The sequence below is a fragment of the Pinus tabuliformis genome, chromosome 8 (genome assembly GCF_031772625.1).
Source record: "Pinus tabuliformis cultivar Carrire ecotype Pingquan chromosome 8, CPIR1, whole genome shotgun sequence".
In the NCBI taxonomy this organism is placed as follows: domain Eukaryota; kingdom Viridiplantae; phylum Streptophyta; class Pinopsida; order Pinales; family Pinaceae; genus Pinus; species Pinus tabuliformis.
The window spans coordinates 1,632,102,839-1,632,124,324 of NC_142294.1; the positions used below are offsets into that span (position 1 = coordinate 1,632,102,839).

General features: G+C 37.9%; 2 protein-coding genes across 2 annotated transcripts in view; both read right to left on the reverse strand.

Moving 5' to 3' along the window:
* LOC149242387 (uncharacterized) overlaps positions 1-21,017 on the reverse strand; it is a 63,872-nt gene extending 42,855 nt beyond the window's left edge. Inside the window, exons 1-11 of the mRNA XM_089374231.1 lie at positions 20,999-21,017; positions 11,076-11,118; positions 10,872-10,951; positions 6,500-6,565; positions 6,285-6,356; positions 6,088-6,160; positions 5,821-5,858; positions 5,591-5,707; positions 3,721-3,840; positions 3,483-3,563; positions 3,280-3,348 (exon numbers count right to left, since the gene is read on the reverse strand). Of these exons, the coding sequence (XP_089230357.1) occupies positions 3,280-3,348; positions 3,483-3,563; positions 3,721-3,840; positions 5,591-5,707; positions 5,821-5,858; positions 6,088-6,160; positions 6,285-6,356; positions 6,500-6,565; positions 10,872-10,951; positions 11,076-11,118; positions 20,999-21,007 (768 nt within the window). The 5' untranslated portion in view covers positions 21,008-21,017. The remainder of the gene's footprint in view (positions 1-3,279; positions 3,349-3,482; positions 3,564-3,720; positions 3,841-5,590; positions 5,708-5,820; positions 5,859-6,087; positions 6,161-6,284; positions 6,357-6,499; positions 6,566-10,871; positions 10,952-11,075; positions 11,119-20,998) is intronic.
* On the reverse strand, positions 14,141-15,372 carry LOC149242388 (uncharacterized). The gene is made up of 3 exons (XM_089374232.1): positions 14,960-15,372; positions 14,711-14,852; positions 14,141-14,587 (listed from the first exon to the last, which is right to left on the reverse strand). The coding sequence occupies exons 1-3, from the start codon at positions 15,321-15,323 to the stop codon at positions 14,305-14,307; spliced, it is 789 nt and encodes a 262-aa protein (XP_089230358.1). The 5' UTR covers positions 15,324-15,372; the 3' UTR covers positions 14,141-14,304.
* Positions 21,018-21,486: the final 469 nt, after the last annotated feature.

The window sequence follows — 21,486 nt, forward strand, 5'->3', positions numbered from 1 at the left end:
GAGGGAGTGTTAAAATGTGCAACTAGGAACAAATTCCACTTTGGACACCTCCTTTGAAGAAGATGATTATTGGATTGATTTCCTATCTCCGAGAGAACCAAAATGAGCGCACTAGTGTGCAATTGATCAAGGTCGACTTGGGGTTAATTAGACAAATTGAACCCCTCTCCATCAATATATAAATAGAAGAAACCTCCAACCTCATTTGGCACATTCACAACACATCCTTCCTTCTCTCTCCTACATTGATTGGATCATACAGATTGCAGGACACACTATTTATTCCACACGTGCGAAGGTTTGACTTTGTAATTCGGTTCTCTACATTGACCAGGCTGCTTCCAGCTTTGACCAGTGTTGACCAGGCCTTGTTTGACCTCATTTGACTGTGATTTTGGTGAGCTTCTCTCTGTTTCAGCGGGCCGCATTTATTGGTACAGGAATCAAGGAAATCTGGGCAGGTTGACCTGTTTTGACCGCAGGGCTGACTTCCAGTTTGAACGAGTTTTGACTGTCTCTTTGCTGACTCTTTTGGATGCTGGTTAATCTTCAAGGAAGGCCAAGTTAGTTTGACCTTGACAAGGCTCGAGGACATTTTTACTTCTGCGTTGACCTCTGTTAACTTTCTGGTTAGGGCTGTTTGTCTGCCGTCGACTGAGCAGAATTGCAGATTTTGATTGGGCTACTTATTTGACTAAGGAAAGTGGTATTGGATCATCTATCATTTTTACTCTATTGGATATTCTCTCTCTGCTGAACATTTGATATTTGATAATAAGAAGGATTGATCAAGGGTTTTCCCCTTCTTGGGGTTTTTCCCTAGCTTGAGCCAAATTCTTGTGGTCTCTTGTCTTGGCTTATATCTGCAGTTTATTGTTTATGTTATATCCAGTGTTTTTAAAACCGGAACCGGTGACCGGACCGGTCCACCTAATGAACCGGTTTACCGACCGGAACCGGTCTAACCGGGACTGGTTTGGTCTAAACGAACCGGTTTTTAAAAAATACATTAAATAATTAATTTTTAATGAAACAAAACTATTTTTAAGATGTAAAACCATGATTCCAAGCCAATAGAGACAAAATATGCAAAGTTTGCTCATTTATATACCAACAGCTCAACTATAACTCTGCTACAACAACATCAAGCATGAAACCCTAGCACCTCAATAGTTCTGCTGAAGGTACATATCATCATGTGCACTAAGCCAAACAAACACACACTGGAGACTGATACAGACCATCAACAAACTCTGTCTTTTCCCAACAATTGTATGTCACTGTCAAAACTTAGTTGCAGGCCTCAGCTGCACTTTGTCCAACCACACGATCCACCCAGCTTAGCAGTCTTAGTCGTATCTTGCAACTTTGATCAATGAGATGATATTTCCATTGCCATAGACTTCAAATCTGATCAACATATGAAAACCCTAGTAGATTCTTGACAGTGATTAGGTATTCAACAATAAGAAACTTCTACTCATTAATAACATCAAGCAGTGTAACAACTAGCCCATCAATTCAACATCATCATTAGAATCTAACGAGCATATTCTGTCTTAACAAGCTTGCCAATAAACTCAATAATACATGTCACTGTGATCATCTTAGCTAACATCCATAAATGGCTGGCACAGTAATATGGCATCAATGAAGGTTAATACACAAACCCTTGCAATATTAGAAACTCTGCATACTTAGTCATGTTAACTACCAGCCAAGGATCATAGATAGAAAATTAGCTTGATGTTTAGACTCAGACCATTGCTGGAATCATAGATGTTACTGATGAAAGTATCCTGAAGATATCAATCAATATTGATTATCAATGCTGATACATATGCCCTTCTACTTCACTCCTAGAGGTGAATCTGATCAAGGAACTTGTCCTACAGTGACCAACTATTTATATCACAGATCTGAAGGGAATTTGCTGCAGCTTTTTGGTCACAAGTTTGGGCTTGTCAAAACATCCAGAGGATTCATCAATGTTGCACTTCATGACCTCACCCACAAGTACAATTTCAATATGATTTTTAAATGATCTCAGGAGTATTGTACCTCAAACTTCAAGGATCACAAATTCTTCTTCAATGATGCCATGGAATTTTGCTTCAGTTTAGTTTCTAGAAAGGACTGAATATGTCTAACAAGGACAATCCACCACAATGTACTGTTGTTCCTTGCAAAAATTAACCATTGTTTGATCTTGATTCACTGCAAACATTTCAGAGAATTTGCAATTGGTGTGGAGGCTTGAAGTGAGCTTGATCTAGGTCTGATCACAAGCTTCTGAGAAGTGGGCACCTTTCTCAAGGAGCTAGTAGTTATTTTAGCAAGAAGAAGAGATGGTTTTACTCTTTGTTTTCCCATAGTAGAAACCACCTGCAAGCATTTCCATATGTTGGAGACATAAGAAACAATGCTGTCCATAAACCGGCCGGTTTGCTACAAACCGGCCGGTTCCGCCCTAAACCGGCCGGTTTTGACCGGTTAGGGCCTGTTTTTGGGCACATAAGGTAATAAACCGGGTTTGTTAGGCCGGTTCGGACCGGCCAGGCCTCCAACCGGCCGGTTAGACCGGTTACCGGTTTTTGTGGCCGGTTTTTAAAACTATGGTTATATCTACAGTTACTGTCAATGTGAACTAATGGTATATATAATATGTTATTTCTATTGGAAATTAAGTGAAATTGATATTGGGCTAATAAAAGAACATTAAAAATTGTTGCACGCATAGAACATACCATTGTTATCTAAAATTAACACATGTTTATAACCCAATAGCAAAGCCCATCACCAAGTGGAATAACAGAACCAAAAATATTAGCCAACATTAATCCAAGGAAGCTTTTAAAATGCCAACAGTGATAAGGACGACAGCTATAAGAATGAAGGGGGTTATGATAAGGGGGGTAACATTCGGAATGGAAAGATTCAAACAGAAAATTAAATCATACCTTGTCAAAGTGATTCGATGGAAAATGAAATTACATACTGGATCAAATAAGGGTGTCAGTTAAACCTAACCTCCTCTAAATTGAGGGCTGATTTCCAGGATGAGAGCATCTTGGCTTGCAGCTTGTAAATAAATAAATGCTAACCAAAAACAAAATTTTGGGGAGAGAAAATATCTTATGCAAGCATTCGTCTTATCTTATGTGAAGGTTAGCAAAAATGTTACATGTTAACAGCCAGTACTTTTGCTCTTTAGTTTGCAATAATAAAGTACAAATTCTATCTCCAGAAATATTTGCATTGTTTGTTAAAAGGACTTACAGAACGTGCAGCGAAATGGACGAATCCGACAGGCGTATTACTTTTTCTAACTATTGCAACTCTCTCCAACTGCATCCATACCAGCAATTGTTGGGACATAGTAAATAAGATATTCCACATATTAATTCAGATAATGATTATCACAACAGCTAACAGAACAAATATTTCATGTTAGGATTTTGATACAACGAGGAAAACAGTACCTTCCCAAAAGGCTCAAAGTGTTTTCTTAGGAAATCCTCATTGCTATTATCTGGAAGATTTCCAACAAATGCAACTCTTATCTGCATTAAAGCGCATCATAAATAAGCAGCAAAAGGTACCAAGGATATTTACACTAAACCTGTGAAGGTATAAATACAATAACAAATTTAGAAAGTAAAACTTTCAATTATGTGTCCTTGATATGAAGACAAATCCACTCAAAAACAAACAAGATACCTTTGCCATCTCATCAGGATCAAGTTCCGGATCAATTTCAGCCCAATCCACTATGGGATGCCATTTACCTCCAAGCATAAAGTCTGGTCTGCTCCCTACTCGATGTGCACGAGCTGCGGCCTGTGATGGAATTCCCCAATGGACCAGATCAAATTGGTAGGATATTTAGATTGGGCTTAATGCTTAATTGAGAAGCCCTTCTTTCTTGATCAAAAGAGAGACATTTCAAATAAGGAGATCGACTTGAGATGAGATGGTGAGAACATGAGTTGTTTCTAATGATACTGATTTCTGGAGATGTTTTCTAATGAATATGATTTATGGGGATATTTCCTAATGATTCTGATATCTGGATACATATTCTACTAATACATACCTGAACGAATTCATGTATGGTATATCACTACCAAGATTGCAAAACATATGAAATTTGCAATCTGAATGGTATTTATACTTAATACAATCAGATATGAATGCCTGAAATTTATGTAACCGGATTACCTAGATGCTAACTTTTGATTTCTACAGCAGTATGGCTGGTTTGAAAAATGGTAGGTATTATCATACAATATTCATTCAAATATATAATGAACATTTCAATCATATGCAAACCAAGAAAAAGCATCCCCTGTAACTGCATTCCTGCTCTGAAATACAGAATGTATGATGACATAAAGTTGAGAATAATAATTTTTTAGCTTATTCTGATATCATATATTTATAAGATCTAATTTCTTGATTGGAAAAGCTAAACCGGATTCCCTACATGCTAACTTTTGATTTCTGCAGCAGTATGGCTGAATTGAAAAAAATGGTAGGTATTATCATACAACATTCATTCAAATATTTAATGAAAAGTTCAATCATATGCACACAAAGAAAAAGCATGTCCTACAACTGCATTCGTGCTCTGAAATACAGAACGTATGATGACATAAGTTGAGAGTAATAATTTTTGAGCTTAGTCTGATGTCATATATTTATAAGATCTAATTTCTTGATTGGAAAAGCTAAGCCTAGCAAGTTTCTATTATGTTCAGTAATCTGCAGAAGTCAGAAAATTGCAAACAAATTGTGATGATGAACAAAAAGCATATTACATTACAGAGAACCTTACCTTCCACATTTGGGACTCTTAGCTTATATTAAGTTCCAAATGGATATGTCAGACTCTAGGTGAGTTAAAAGGTCGGTATGAAAAGAAGTTCATACAAAGCTTAAGACCAATCATTAGGCATGTTTGGGATTCACCAGATTATGACAAACTGACATTTCTCAGGCAGGCTTCAAATTCCTTTTGACACCACCATCAATGCAAAGAAGTCAAAGTTCGATGGAAATTACAATGTGAGCCAAGATTGCAACAGAAAATTATGAATCGTGCCTCTGATAATAAAGATAAAGGTCTCACCACCAAGACTCAACAAACAACTGCGGATGAGAGGAAGAAAAAAATTCAGAGAAAGTAACTGAGAAATCAATGAAAGCCATGGCCGACGTGAGATTCTGTGATTAGCCACCCAACCAAAAAAAGGAAATAGTTGCTCGAATCAGTATGTTAGCCATAAAAATAATATAACATGTATAAGACAACCATTCAAAACTCAAGTTGACATCCATAGATAGTTTATTGCATGCTTCCGAATATTTTCTTCAAGTTAAACATAAACCCAAGAAGATATGCATAAATAGTTTATTTCATGCTTCCAAAAATTTTCTTCAAGTTAAACATATGTTATAACTTATAATATATTAAAGATCTAACCATAGCACCAGCAGCCCTATATTTGAATATTGTATTCTTCCACCAAGCAGTCTAATCAGAAACCATTGTATAGTTCTTATCTTCATGTCGTATCCATGATCTTACCGCATGTGATGTAAAGTGGACAAAAGCAAACCCTCGCGTCAGTTTCCTCTTGTCTGGAGGGGATTCTCCAGTACTTGGAGGCATGGCAACCTCTACAGAAACAACATCCTGAAAAGCCTGAAAATCACAACCCCATACAAACCCTGAACATGACTTTCAGTGCAGAAATCACAGGTTGCAATAAATCAAAGATAGACTCTAATAAATGAGCTTAACTACCCATCACTTACTTGGCGAACCATTGACTCCACTTCTTCGGGAAGCCACTCTATAAAAGACAAAAACAATTCAAATGCTCATATATGTAGGCCAAATGCCAATTATAAAGAGGAGATGACTTTATTGTCGTATTATAAATGAACATAAAATAAAAAAATTAAAGTAAATATAGGGTTCATTATATACCCAACGATAAATATTTAGTGAATGACATTACCACATTAACACAGAAAGCACACTAACCAAATTGAAGAAATACCCAAACAAATTTTACGCACCCTTGCGAAGAGTCCCTAGAAACAGGGTATCCTTGTCTGAGGACAAAACCACCCCAATCCTTTTTCCTTGCAACTGCCAGTACAAAACATTATAAGCAGCTGTCACTCAACAAACAAAAAAAGGGTACCAGTAATGAATATAAAAACTTCTAGGAAGAAAAACATTGAGCTAACCAGTTGTAGAAAAAATTACTCACTGTTATGTTATTCATTTCCTTCTGAGCTTTCACGGCGGCTTCTTTCGTAGAGAAGCGAACAAAACAATATCCCTGACAAAATTCAGTAATTTAAATTTTAGATAAACCATTAATAAATTATTAAATTATAATACTTAAAAAAACTAAAAATCTTCTGGTCACAATTCCACTCAGATAGATGTTATTATATTGATAATAATATCCAATCATATCACCTTCAAAGCTCCATTCTGGTCTTTCATCATGCGTATCTCTACAACCTCACCAAAGGATGAGAATATCTGGCAAGAAAACACCAACAGTAAGAATTTTTAAATATTGCCTCTTCACAACCACTTCTACAAAATATCAAAAACTCCTAAAAGTTATCAACAGATTATTTTCTTCTATTTAAAACACAAATTACAAATATTTTTCGTTACTCAAATCTTCAAAGTTCAAAATATTAAAAGCTGTGTTTTATATGCCATGCACCTCTCCATCCATAAAGACACCACAATGGGAACTATGGTTCATTAAACATTTCAAATAGTGTTGAGCTTATAATTATCATCCCCTAGAATCATAACCAGATTTAACCATTAGCTGATAGTCAGTTATTATCATGTGTTGAATTTTGTAGCTCGGGCAGGTACTTCTGCAAGGGCCTTGTGTTTAGGTGTGTAGAAGTCGCCCACATTCTCATTAGAACACTTGCTCTAGTGTGAGCAAGTGTCTGATGTAACTTAGCCTAACTCTAACTTAGGAAAAAACACATTAATATGTTGACTTACTGAGCCAAAAGAAACATAGCCGTTGATCTAAAGTGAGACGAGATCTAATCTCGGCCATCAATCACTATGAGATTAGGATTAGAGTTATGGATTTAGCTCAATGTAAAGTTATAAAAGCAAGGCTGGGGAGAGGAGAAAGACATGCAACAGCAGCACAAGATTGAGAAAGGCATCTCAATTAGCGGTGTGTTGGGTCCGAGGGAGGGTAGAGGTCTATATCTGCATGAGAAAACGAACACAATCTAGGGCAGATCTGCTGGATCAGATCCAGGTTATTGTATTTTGTATTCTCCCGGGTGGGCCATTATCCCAAGAAGGGAGCCCACGTAAGTTCGGCTTTGTTAATGAAAAACTTGTTGGGCGGAAACCTGTTTCTATCGTTGTGATTGCAATCGTTATTTTTGCTTCCGCTGAATATTTTGTTAGGAACCTAAATGTGTGTTTATTCAATAAGTTTTATGCTAGGAATTAAATATCGGGTGCTAGGTTCATCAGAAAACTAACATCATGCACACAAGATGGTAGAAACTGCAAACCTGTTTTTCATTTAAATAAGTCCTACTAGAAACAGAGGATAACAAATCCCCTCATAATTAAAATTTTGTTATTAAATAAGAGTATGAAAATATTTAACATCGTTTAGATCCACTTTTAATTTGTCTTATAATCTCTTCCATATAATCAGATTTCCTATCAATTTTCAAAATTGGTTTCACCCTAGGACCCACTATCCTCTCTCTGATGCTAGAAGCAGCTCGCCACATCCTGAGACGAGCTTTCAAAGGTTAATTAAACATGTAACATGTAAGCATACAGCGCTTACTTTCTCAAGTTCCTATATTAGTACCATTAACAAATTAACTAACTTCAAATGAGAACATTTTACAACATTCTCTTGGCCAATCCAGATTCCATACTATAATATAGTCCTCCTATGCATACGAATTATGCATTTTTGTCTTTTCATTTTTTTTTAATTTTATGATGCATTAAGTACCAAAGCCCGCCACCACAGCATTATACGGAGTTCTAATGGTCTTAAATATAACAAACAAATCCAAAGTAGCATCATCCAATCTATTAACTTTATACAAATTCTACATAGGGAGGGTTGGCTGTTAAAGTTCACAAATGCCAGAACAGACTGCACACTTTAAATGACAAAGAAGGACAGACAATGTTGAAATAATCATTCATCTAACTATCAAGCAGCTGTTAATATTCACGTGTTGGTTTCAAAAATGGAACAATAGTCTATAGATGATAGGATGGAATAAACAGAGAGGGCTCTTAGAGTGCAGCAAATATTGATCAGTTAAATAAAAACAAACAGAACAAGAGAATTTCACATGACCAATGGAATATTGTTTGTTACTTATTACTTGGGTTCTGCCATTGTACAGGGAGACCCAAGAAATAGCTTTATTTGTTTAATCTGGGAGTTCAAAGCATGATATGCAAGCAGGACAGAAGTATTCATTACAAGGTTCCAGAATATAATTTAAGTCTTTAACCCTGGACTACAAGAACAGGATAACTTCCCTTCCACATGATAAAGGGACAACCTTTATGATATGTTTGTGCACTTATAAATTTGCAATTCAGGCTAGTTTATGAGATTATCTGATGTGTTATTATATGATCATTGATGCTTCATTAACTCTTTTTCTGTTTCTAAGAATCTATTTCTGAAATTGTCTTTTACACCTATTTTGGCTCCTAATAACCTGCTTCTTCAAACCCACTGTCCCTCTGAATAAGCCCAATACCTCTAGCTAGGTTGCTGAATATGGCCCTGAAACTTTTACATTCATGAATCAGTGTGTCTTTCATGGCATTTTAAGTAGGTAATGTTATGTGATTGAGCATTTCCTCTAGCATTCCTACCTAAGGTTCAAGCCATTTAACCCTGCTCCCATTCTGATTTTTATCAGGTTCATCTAATGTATCCTGGAACAAAGTAGTTTCACACAAAGAAAGTTCACAAGGCATCACAACTGGCTCATTTTTCTTCTTCTATAAAGAATAAAATTATACTCGCATTATCATGCCACTTCTGCCCTGATTATTACTTGCAATTTTAGCTTCGATATGATACAACAATACTTGGAGGCTAAACCAGGACAATTAATTACTTTGTACATGTATTTATTCAATAATTAAATGAAGCAACCATGCATTTCTTTAGAGTCAACATTACTAGTTCAATGCTGATAACAATTAAGTCAACTCAACGAAAATTACATCTGCCTTGCCCTCAGTCGTTTAATTGAATTTTGCAAATTGTTAAATTAACCTTATTTGTTTGCTTCATTTGCTGATATTTGCTCATATTTCTCTTGCAACTTGCACACTGACTTCTAAAAAGAGTGAAAAATGTGTCAAGGGTGTCATTCTTCTCCTCTGCATGTCCATTGTTCCATAATAGTAGCACTCATGCAATAATCACTATATTTACAGATGGGCTCAAGTCAGCATATTTATAGAACAAAGAGTGTATCAAGCAACATTTCATATATCTACATTTTACAGTTATTATTGCAGGCCATGCAAAAAAGATTGAACTGATTGTCGACAAAAAGAATGTTTGGAAATGTAAGGACCTATTAAAATAAACATAAACTGACATCTAGTAACCTCTTGGGTTTAGGAACACAATAATGCAAACATTTCACTAGTGACATTTAGTAACCTCTAGGGTCACTCACTTGACTAGTGCTCTAATTTACTCATTTGTTTGGATCAGAAATAGCTAAGGATGTGTTCCTATCCCTATAGCTAATGGTTTCCAATAAAAAATTGACACCCATATTAAAATACATCACGTAGAAGTGACCTAAATACAGTACCAGTCAATACTCGTAAAAAAATTACTAAATGTTCCTTGAGCATTCCTTAATACAGATGGTAAAATCCATGCCAGGATGGAATGGTTTTCTTGAGGATGAGTAAATAAAGGCCGATCATCCTCCATCTAAGGAAAACCAATACCTAAAAGGCATCTGCCCATACTTGAACTCGGGATATTGGACATTTATTATCAGATATTGACTAGCATTAAGCAGTAGATGAAATTGAAGCTTCTATGGAGATTATTAGCTCAAAACAGGGACAATCAATTCTTGACCAGAATGAGCATGGGCTTCATTGAAGGCCAGCGTGGGTGGGCTTAAGTACTCAATAGCTTCTATCCTTAGATTCGGGGTATTGGACAATTATTTTCAGATATTGGCTAGCACTAAGTAGTAGATGAATATTGAAATTGGAGCTTCTATGGAGATTTATTGGGTCAAAACAGGGTCAATCAATTCTTGCCCAGAATGAGCATGGGCTTCATTGAAGGACAGCGTGGGTGGGCTTAAGTACTCAATAGCTTCTATCCTTAGATTCGGGGTATTGGACAATTATTATCAGACATTGACTAGCACTAAGTAGTAGATGAAATTGGAGGATAGCATAAATGGGTTTAAGCACTCAATTGCTTCTAAGAGGATGGACTTACAACTCATTAATCATATTTCAACTCTTTTCAGAAACAACTCATGCCCACACAAAGCAACTCTCAATCCTAAGCAAGGTTCACATGAATGACTAAAATGAGAGAATGCCATTATGCAAAATCAATGATGTTGTACTGTTTTGATTAGAAGTAAAGGCTTCTAATCATGTCTAACTTATGGAAAGTTGATATTGATTCGCTATCTCGTATTGGGTCTTAGATATCCACAATGCACATAATCTATCTGACTAGTTATTTTCCCATTCAATTCCTAAAAACCTTCAGAGATAAGAAATCATGTAGACAGAGTCAAACCTCACGAATCATGTCTTCAGTCACAGTTTGTGAAAGGCCGCCAACAAAAACTTCTGAACCTTTTACTCTAGGGGCCTGACCTGAAGGGAAAGAACCCCAAGAAGCGTTATTTCGAGAGTCCGCTGAACAAATGCTTTGTGTTGCAAATACAGTGAAAAATAAATGTTCTGAATACTAACAAAAGAGCGCAAGCTCCAAACATACCTGTCATTTGATTAGCCCCTTCTTCAGTTTTGATAGCCTTTACCTACACATTCCATTTTTGGCACAGTATTAGAAGCAGGAACAAAGAAAGATCTTTATTGAAGTTTGCTAAAATTACATAGAATAGTGTCCTCCATATAATGCATTGATTGTAGCTGTGAGAGAAAGTTCTAAAATTTAATGATAAACATCTGGTCTTTCTTATTGCTAGAGCATTTCATAGTATATGTTATACAATCAGTTAGTATTGCTCTCAGTGTTGAAAAGTGGTTGTCATTGATGTCAACCCAAGCTGCACTAGAAGAAGCCCCGTTTTTGTGGACCAATACGACACGGCAAATCACAATATTTGGGGTCAAGATCACCTTCATTGGATGGTCCTTGTCATGACGATTCCAACGTATATAGCACGCCACGAGGCTGCACTCGAATCGAAAGTTATGCCCTTCAAAATATCAAAGCCCCCTTGTTGTGGTCAATGTCCCCATAAGCTAGATGATGTGGCAGTTTATTACTAGCCAGCAAATTACTCAAGTCATGAGGCCAAGAAGGAATCTTATTGAAGAATTAAACTAAATTTTTTATGGTACTCTTAAATTAAAATGGATCCCTACACAAATACAAGTCGGCCCCAAAATTGAATGTGGGTTTTTGCCTCCAAAAAATACAGAATTTAAATTTCAAATTCTCCCTCCAATTTGTAAGCCAGCTCCCTCAAATGATCACTCTTCAAGGTCTATATAAAGAGACCCGTTTCCCTCACAAGTGCATGTATTGTACGTTGATCTGATGTGAGACATCTCTGCAGCCTGTGTAGTCTTAATGATGAAGTTTTAAAGGTCAATTTTTCAAAAGATTTTTGGCCTTAATTTTTCTTTTTCATGGGCTATTATATTCACTGGTCTTGGAGTCCCTTTTCTGATCACTTTTCGGCCTCCTTTGAGGCATATATCTGAGGCAGTTCGTTTCATCCTTAATTTCTGTTCATCTCTGAAGAGTTTTTGCTGGGATTTGTGCATCACTGTGGCATTTTGGCCCTCCTTCAGATTGGTTCTGAGGCAGTTGTTTGAAGACCTTACTCAGCCCTCTCTTTGGCACACAATTCTGCTGCAAACCCTTGACAATATGGCAATATGCATATCTGAAACGCTGGTTGATGTGGCACAGTTTTAGAGTTACATCTCTGCAATAGCTTTGGTCTTCGGAAACCATATCAACAGGTTCTTCCACGAAACTTCAGAAGCCGTTCATTGCCATCCACAGGATTTGTCAAGGCTGATTTGTGATGCCCTAACCAGTCAAAGATCGTGCTTTTAAACCACAGGCCGAACCTTTGAAGGACTGTGTTTAGGGTTTATATTTATTTGGTTCTTGTAATTAGCTGAGATCCTTGAAGGCCATTTGTTCAGCTCTTATAGACAGCCTCCTCTGAACTTGTCTTCGGCCCTCCCTGTATCAACTCAGTGATACCTTTTTGGCACCTGATCAAACATTACCAAGGCTGTCCGTTGGGTTCTCAAAAGGCTGATCTGAGGGCAAACATTTTGAGGTTTTCGGATCTCTGGGTCTGATCTGAACAAGTATGACAGAGGAACCATGGATCTTCATTGTGCCTGAAGCCTGTTGATATTCAGAATTTCTTGGAACAAAATTAAAGCAAATTGTGTGGCATAATTTGAAGCACAATTCATGAGCCCCTGTAAGTGCAATCTTCTGTTAGTATTGACAAGCCCTAACTTGTGACCAAAGAGCTGAAGCAAATTCTCCTCAGATCTGTGACATCAACAGTCGGTATGATTTGCTATTCACTGTGGGATGAGGGAACTTGCTTGTTTTCCTAGATACAGTCCATCACTCTGTTTTATCACAAGAGTTGACAAGTCATGGAGAATTCATAAAGTTTGTTCAAGGGTTGCTCAGTGTATAAGGGTTTACTTGGGTCATTCATCTCTCTTTAAATTGTGGGCACAAGTTCCCTTATCAGATTCAGCTACAGAAGTGAAGTTTGAAGGGCAGAAGTATCAGCATTTTAAGGGCATATTCATCAGTTGACAGTGACATATGTACTTCAATAAAATCAAGAACAACTTGTAGAGGCTTCAGTGAGTAAGAGCAGTGGCAAAAGCATCTTCAGTAATTTGTTTCATCTTCAGACATCATTGCATCAGGTACTTGATTTCATCTTACTGATACTAGAGGCTATTATTGCTTAGTTACAGTATCACATCATTCTTGCAACAGTATTAAATAAGTCTGGTATTAGTGAAATATAACAGCAGTTGAGTTTGAGTTGCAGTGGCTGAGTTTTGTATTTGAGTCATCATTGAAGCTTTGTTGAATATCTGTGTAACTGGGTCATTATCCCTCGCATGGGAGTCCACAGTCTATTCCTTTATACTTTTATTTTTCAGGGTGGTTTGGTGGTGCAAGGCAGAAGAGTGAAGTCTCCTTCAGTTTGTAGCCTGAAAATATTTCAGGGTGGCAGGGTGGTGATACGGTAAGTTGGAGTTTGTATTCTGTTGGAGCATCCTATCAGTTGTAGCTGATAAAACCAGGGTGTTGCAGCGTTCTTCCAGTCGAACCTAGTAAATCAAGGTGGAGCAGCTTCCTTTCAGGAGTCTAAGCTTCCTGATAAAATTAACGCTTTTCTAGAGTACTAGGGAGTTGGGGCTTCCCTTCCAGTTTGAGCCAAAGCCTATTTTGCAATGTTGTTAAAAGCGCGAGCGGGATTAAATCGGCGCCGGGAATAAAGCGGAAAAAATCGGCAAAAGCGGGAAAAAAGCGTTTGGCACAAAAATATTCATTTTTTTTCAATTTTTTTAATATCTAAACCATCTACAACATAAAATAAATACATTGACACATAAATATGATAAAAAAACTAATATATAAGATGTTTAATATCATTTCTAGCGCTAAAATCACACATAACATTGAATCATGTCCTGAATAGTAAGTCCTGAGTCCCAACTCAGCCTCAAAATATCAACAAAAAATATGATAATGTATCTCATCATGTCATAATGTCATATACAATAAAATGAAAGTCTAATCCTATTGATTTCCTTTGCCCCTCTTGCGAGAAAATGGCACAGCTTTCTCTTTCCCTCTAGATGTAGAAGCTGGTGCCTGTGCTGGTGGAAATGGCAGTGGAGTCTGACGTGCTCTAGAAGCTGAAGAACTAGTAGTAGCAGCTACAGGAGGCTGAGGTAGACGGAGACCACGTCCTCTACTGGTGGTAGTGGTAGCCCGGGTAGGCGGTGTCACCTCCTCCTCCTCCTCCTCCTCCTGCTCCTACCTCCTCCTCCTCCTCCTCCTCCCCCTCATCCTGCACTAACCAATCATCAGTGGGATCCATGAGAGGCCTCTCGGTCTCAACCCTCCATTCAGCAGTGGTGTCAATCCCATCCAATGAGATGGCTTCCATATCAGGTGTCCTCTCTAGTTGCCTCACCCACAATCGAAGATTGTAGTAGACATAGACCATGTCATTAAGTCTATGGGACTCCAACCTGTACAAAGTTCATGAAATAATAATTAATAATTAATATTATAAAAAAAATATTGTTTAAAACTTTAATGAATTCAAAAATTTATTTGGAAATTTGCAATATTTTAAATGTTTAAGTGTTAACCTATTGCGCTTCTTGTTGTGTATTTTTTCAAATACACTCCAATTGCGCTCACATCCTGAGGAGCTGCATGTTTGGCTGAGGATGCGTACGGCAAGCTTTTGCAAAAGGGGTACTCTGCCACCATACATCTTCCACCATGCGTCTACAACAAAATTACAAATAAAATTTTAAATAAACATAAGAAAAAAATGGAATTTGAAGAGACAATGAAATTTGAAACAAAGTTACAAAGTACAAACTAAAAAATACCTGGCATTTTAATCGTCCTATCAGTGACAGCCATCTCAAAGCCAAATGTGCCACCTGACATCTTATATGTCTCAATTTGTCTAGAGATCTCTATACGTTGTTCTGGAGATCTCACCATCTTCTGGACACAGGTTAATAATCCTTCCACGACCTCAGCATCAAAATCAAACCCACATGCATAAGAAAATGCAGGGTTCAGGAAAAGCCCAGCAGCATGAATGGGACGATGGAGTGTGTTGTTCCATCGCTCATCAATCACTTCCCATAGAAGGAGTTGTTTCTGAAACCCATCATCTCCCTTATCATCATAGTAGGACCGAATGGCTTCTTTGGCCCTGTCCATGGCTTCATACAAATAGCCCATTGCGGGCTTCTCACCATCAACCAACCGAAGAACCTTTACCAAAGGTTCAGTAACGACGCACACCTCCTGCACTCCCGCCCAGAAGTCTTCCTAGTATGAAACTAGTCTGCATACCGCCTCTCCTTCTGGTTTGCGGCTCATTGACGAAGCACGCCACTCCTCTGAAAGAAACATTCTCTTCAAATCCCACATAGAATTCAAAAGGGATTGAAGAGATATGAAACTCGTCGCAAACCGTGTAATGGCGGGGCGCACCAACTCTTTGTTGTTGGTGAATCTTCTCATCAAGCTAAGCACAGATGTATGATTATATATAAATTTTGTGATGCTTTTTTATGAGTCAACAATATCATTGACAAAGGGAATTTTCCCTATGTCCTCTAACATCAAATCAATACAATGGGCAGCACAAGGTGTCCAAAATAAAGTAGGATGCCTGTCCATAAGCATTCTACCAGCAGCAACATAATTTGCAGCATTGTCCGTTATGACTTGGACAACATTTTCTGCACCCACCTCCAAAATAAACACATCCAGCAAATCACATAAAGTTCTTGCATCTTTGATTTGATGAGTTGCATCAATAGATTTGATAAACATAGTCCCCTTGGGACAACTAACCAAGAAGTTTATAAGGGTTCTCCCCTTTTGGTCAGTCCAACCATCTGACATAATAGTGCATCCTGTTTGTGACCATGATGCCCTAAAATCCTCCAATCTTTGGGTGCAGTCACGCTTTTCCTCTTGAAGAATCCGGCCTCTGAAATCATGATAAGAAGGGATTTTGTACCCCGGGCCAACACTGGCAATAGCATCAACAGCAGGTTGGAAAAATGGATTATTCCTTACAATGCTGAAAGGAATATCACTCCAGAGGAGAAATTTTGCCATCAACCTATCAGCTTGTTCTTTTTCAGTTCTTTTTAGCATTGAACCGATAGTTGGTTGTGAACCAGGTGTGGTTCGAGGAACAAAAAATGATGATGCAGCTACCGGATTGACTGACGCTGCAGTAGAACCAGTGCCACTTGGTCCACTTCCTTCAGCTGACCTTCTTAGTTGCCTTTTGAGTTCTTCTTTGGCCTCTCTAGTGTGCTCTAATTCTCCCAATGCTCTCATGGCTCTTTGGATAAGTTCAGGATTTGTATTTATATAGGGCCCCACATCACGTCCAGGGATTTGTGCAAGGTGGTACTTCAACCTGTACACCCCCCCGCTTATCTCCTTTCCACACAACTTGCAATTCAAGTTTTGTCTATCATTCGGAGCTTTAGGTTCACCATATTCCCAGAAAGGATCCAATTTCCTTGGCATGTTTGTTTTTGAATTTTGAATTTGCAAACCTATGGAAAAATAAGGATTAGGAAATAGGAATTTAGGATTACATAATACAAATTACAATTTAGCATTTACAAAATTACAAGTTAATTATTTCCAAAATCCCAATTTCCAAACCCAAGTTACCCAACCAAATGCCAATGGCAAATGCCAAAAAACAATGAAAATTCAAAAAACATAAACAATGTTTAAAAAAAATGAAAAAATAAAAATAAAAAATTGGTTCTCATAGTCATAACAAATTACCCATCCCAAATCAATGAAAAATTACAAAAAATTCTTTAAAAACAATGAAAAACAAAGTTTTTAAAGAAGCAAAACAAAAAAAAATTAATCTACATACCGTTTTTATGGACAAATTGGTGATCTTGTCTTGGATTTCTCCTAAAAACACTTGGATTCGCTCCCAAAGTCGACCCAAACCCTTCAGCTCTTCTCCTCCTCCTCCGCGCGGCGACAGTCAGAAATGACTTAAAAAAATTCATTTTTCCTTATTAAAAGCCCGCTGCCCGCGCCCTCGGCGCTTTTTTCCGTTTAAATCGCGATTTTTTCGGAAAAAAGCGCTATAAAAAAAACCGGCGATTTTTTGGGATAAAACGCGCGTTTTATGCGGTCTGGTGAAAAAAGCGCGATAAAATCGCGATTTTAACAACACTGCTATTTTGTACTCATTAAAAATTATTAAAAAAGTGTTCGATGGTTTTTCTCCCAAAAGGGTTTCCAGCTAAAATCTCTTGTGCACTATACTCTTGCTCTGAAAAATTAATAAATTTACTAATTGATAAGAAATATTGATTCACCCCCTTTCAGTATTTCCAACACTCAGGAATACAAACCTCGAAAGCTAAGAATAGTAGATGTAATGACTCAAGAACTTTGTGCACACACACGCATACGCATCTCTTCACTCCCAGGAGGGTGTGTGGTCGTGTGTGAGGAGATATGCACGTGTGTAACTTTAAAGTCCTTTTGTCTTTCATCAAATGACTTTGATGGTCTCGTATGATTAGAATTAGATGGAATTTTTATCATCAATTGCAATAATGCACATATCCTCATCCACACACACACTTATATCCTCACCCCAATAGGTTGGGTTGATATGTATACACGCATACATATCTCCTTAGCACCTACCACCCAATGTGTGTTTGTATACACACATGCACACAAACACAAACATATATTACTCTATACAATCAAGTCAGTTGAAGAAAGCCATTTATAAAAGGACTTTAAAGTTAAAATAAGTATTATTTTTCAAAGGATTTCCCCAATTATACCTTCACTTTATTTACATGATGCAGGGGATGCCTAAGGCATAGTTTTAAAACTCCGACTCCGACTCGGCCGAGGATCGACTCCGACTCCGACTCCGAAACGGTAATGACTCAGCCGGCTCGATTTCAATGACTCGATCGTTGTAAAAAAATATATTAAATATTTATTTTTTTTATAAAAAAACATAATTTTAGCCATGTAATTGAGAAGCATCTCTCAATGTATGGGCCATGTAATGTGAACGAAATCTCCTAGGGGTAATTCTAACAATGGATTGACCTTGATAAGCCATCTCCTTTGTGCATCGAAGTATAAAAGTTGCAAGATTGCTTCTCTTTGACCTAGAAAGCTAGCGAAGTAGTCTTGAGGCCTCCTTGTCCAAGGACCAAAGGTCCTCACTCATATTCATCATAGACTCCATTCTCCCAAGACTAAGGCACTGGTCTACCAAGAGGTGGTCACCTAAAATCACATTTTTTTCACCTTTCCCCAGGTCTAGCCAAGTTGGGTCACTTAGGGCATCCTTTTCTCGATGAACTAGCCCTCCAAAAAGTTTGATCTACTAGGTCCTCCTGCGTTGGTGTCTCCTCAAGGCCTCCTCCAAATTTGAAGCCATTTTGACAGTGGAGTTGGAAGATAAGCCAAGCCCTAGCTTCGGGATCAAACTTTGCTGTAACATTAGTACCTTGGTGGATCAATTCAAACCTTTAAGGGATATTCTTTCTTTGATCAATTTCCATACCTTGTCTAGGTTAAGGATAATCATTGATTGCCATAATCTTCTCCCCTGCCCTAGACTGGGTCCGATTGGTCCCATGTGGTTCTATTCCTTTGAAAAGACAATCCTTCAAGAACCATCCAGGATACCATTTTCACTAAGGACTTTAGGGATTGGGAATTTCCTTCATAAGTCATATCCCATAGACCTAACCCTCAAAATTCTCCTTTCCTTTCCCTATAAGACATTGTACCTTGCTTAGAAAGCAAGCAAGCTCTACCCTTTTAACTCTTCCAGGAAAGGGATTATTTGGGTCACTCCACATCCTTTAATTGACTTATCCTTCATTAGTGACTCCATAACATACCATGTCTCCTCCCATCGGCGAAACTCCGTAAATAGAAGGGAGCCTTAGTTGAGGTGACGATGGGCTAAGCCTCCATTTGTTGCCCTTGGCCTAGCATTTGCCCTTTAGGAATCCCCTTTAGGTCCCTTGCTAGTTTGAGCAGTAATAGGGTTCATGACCAATTTCCTAGTTCAATGGGAAGACAATTTCATAGCACTCAGTTCAAAAAAGACTAGGTACATGGCAACCAACATTGCTTGTTGTGAAATCATTCGGCTTTGTAAATGGATTCCAAAGCTAACAGGCGAGATTGTTGGAGCCTATTGTGGTTTATTGTGGCAATCAAAGTTGTATCAAACTCTGAGAATGTAGTAATCCATGATGGCTCCAGACACAATGACATCTAGATTCATTTTTTCAAGGACAAGGTTCAAAAGAAAGCATTTTCCCAAGAGTACATCCAAACAGATCAATACTTTTGTATATAACTTGACCAAGCCTCTGGCAAAGGGGAAGTTTATGACGCTCAGGAGGGGAGGGGGGGATTTGGATTGGTGGAGTACACTTTTGTAGGAGTCTTAGATGTATCTCAGTCTTCTACAGCCTAGGAACATGTGTGGCAATCTGGGTGCACTTGCGAACATATTTAGGTGATTCAGTTACAGCAACTTGATCTGTACAGTGAGGGCGCACTTCCTCTCTTCTTGATTCAACAGTATGGCACATTAGATTATGTAGGAGCGATTGATATTCTTTTTCCAACAATCTATCCTTAACTGTTTGCATGTTACCCTCAGCAGGTTTACATGTGTTACTCCAGTGTTACTCGAGAAGTTTTCTAATTTGACTTGTTTAAGTTCAGTTAGGCAAGTCACATACAGTCCAGTTGAGGTCACAAAGCATGCTCGCACAGCTCAGATCATCTCAAGTAGAGGCTCACTTTACTTGGCTTGTCCATCCATACAAGAAAAGCACACTGCAATTAAAAGTTAAAGCCTTCAGTTAAGGCATTGTTGTGCATGTGTCCAGATTCATTGTACCTAGTCTTTAAAGGAGAAGGCAGGAGTATAGGTTTAATTCATTCAGTTCAACAGCCAGCAATGAATTTATTTTCTGTTTTTCTTTTCTGTAGCAGATTTCATTTAGGATTAATGAAAACGCAGTGGAACTTGCTGTCACTTTCTCTTAGTTGAAGTTTGAACAATGTAAGGTAGACTGTAATAAAATTAATTGGCAATAAACAAAGAGAAGCATAATTGTTTATCGTACAACAAGATACTCAGTATAAGAGACATCCGAAATATGAGACCTTAAAAAAATCCTATCAGGATATCAACCAGCCCTAAAATCCTACCACCTACGATCATGGCTTCCAACCTTTACTTGTCAACCTACGTCTTCAGGTTTTTACAGCAAAACTTACTATCCCACATAGGTTGAGGAATGGATTGGGATAGCATATAAATCCCAATGTACCGTGATCCTTGTTCTAATTGGGAGAGCCACAAGGCAGGGGTGACTGGATTGGTTGTCATGTGAGTATGCTTGCTTGTTCAGCCTTCCCCTACAACGTTGACTGGATTGGTTGTCAGGTGAGTATGCTTGCTTGCTCAGCATTCCCCTCTCCACTTTGTGTGACCAAAAAATTAAAAAAACACTACGCATACTCTTCGAAGGTCTAACTTACGGCAGTTTACTGTTAACCTAGGGTTTTCACAGCTGAGACTGCTAAGCATTCCCATGGACAGTTGGGCTTAAGCAAAATACTGGACAACAGTGCACTCTATATCTATACCCTATAGATATTTACTTTTAGATCAAAATTTACGATAAAAATAACAATGAAGTACGCATTAGACATCGAAGTGTCGAACATGGAATTAATCAAAACAGCGCCAGGATAAAAAAAAAAACGCTAAATCTCGTGCTGCGTTGTTCGCATAAAATGAAAGCAAAAACGGTGGAGACTAAAAGAACCAAAAGGTTTCGAACCTCCGCCATTTGAGTGATTGCCAGAGATATTTGACGCGGGCTTAATCTCCTCTTGCTGAAACTGCGCGCAGAAACCACTGTAAAACCCTAGAGAACTCGACGACTTCAGGAAATGCGAAGCTCAGCCGAAGAGGACCATATCTTTGTGGAGTCGATTTATACGGTTTTGCGATAAACGTCCGAGTGTTTTAATTTTATAATTGAGAGATCTTGAAACGATGGGCGTAATGAAAAGGCCATAAGGTTCGATAGGAGCAAGCAAATGGCAATCTTTAATTTTCAGTTATTGGTGTAAATTTTGAATTATCTCATGGTTATAGGATTCTGGTTTTTTTTTAATTAATTCTAGAGAAATCGGTAGTCTTTAAGAATTATTTTAATATTAATTATTTTGGGAGTGGGTTTAGAATATGTTTTAAAATATTTTTTTGACTTAAGGAAATAGGTTAATGCTCTGAGACCCAAAAGTATAGTAGTGAAACTCTCTT

Excerpts from the sequence above, each read along its gene's own strand:
- LOC149242388 (XM_089374232.1), bottom strand. The coding sequence starts at position 15,323 with ATGGGCTATTTGTATGAAGCCATGGACAGGGCCAAAGAAGCCATTCGG. Across the intron at positions 14,853-14,959 it reads TAGGACGATTAAAATGCCAG|ACGCATGGTGGAAGATGTAT; the intron begins GTATTTTTTAGT and ends ATTTTGTTGTAG. Across the intron at positions 14,588-14,710 it reads CACAACAAGAAGCGCAATAG|GTTGGAGTCCCATAGACTTA; the intron begins GTTAACACTTAA and ends AACTTTGTACAG.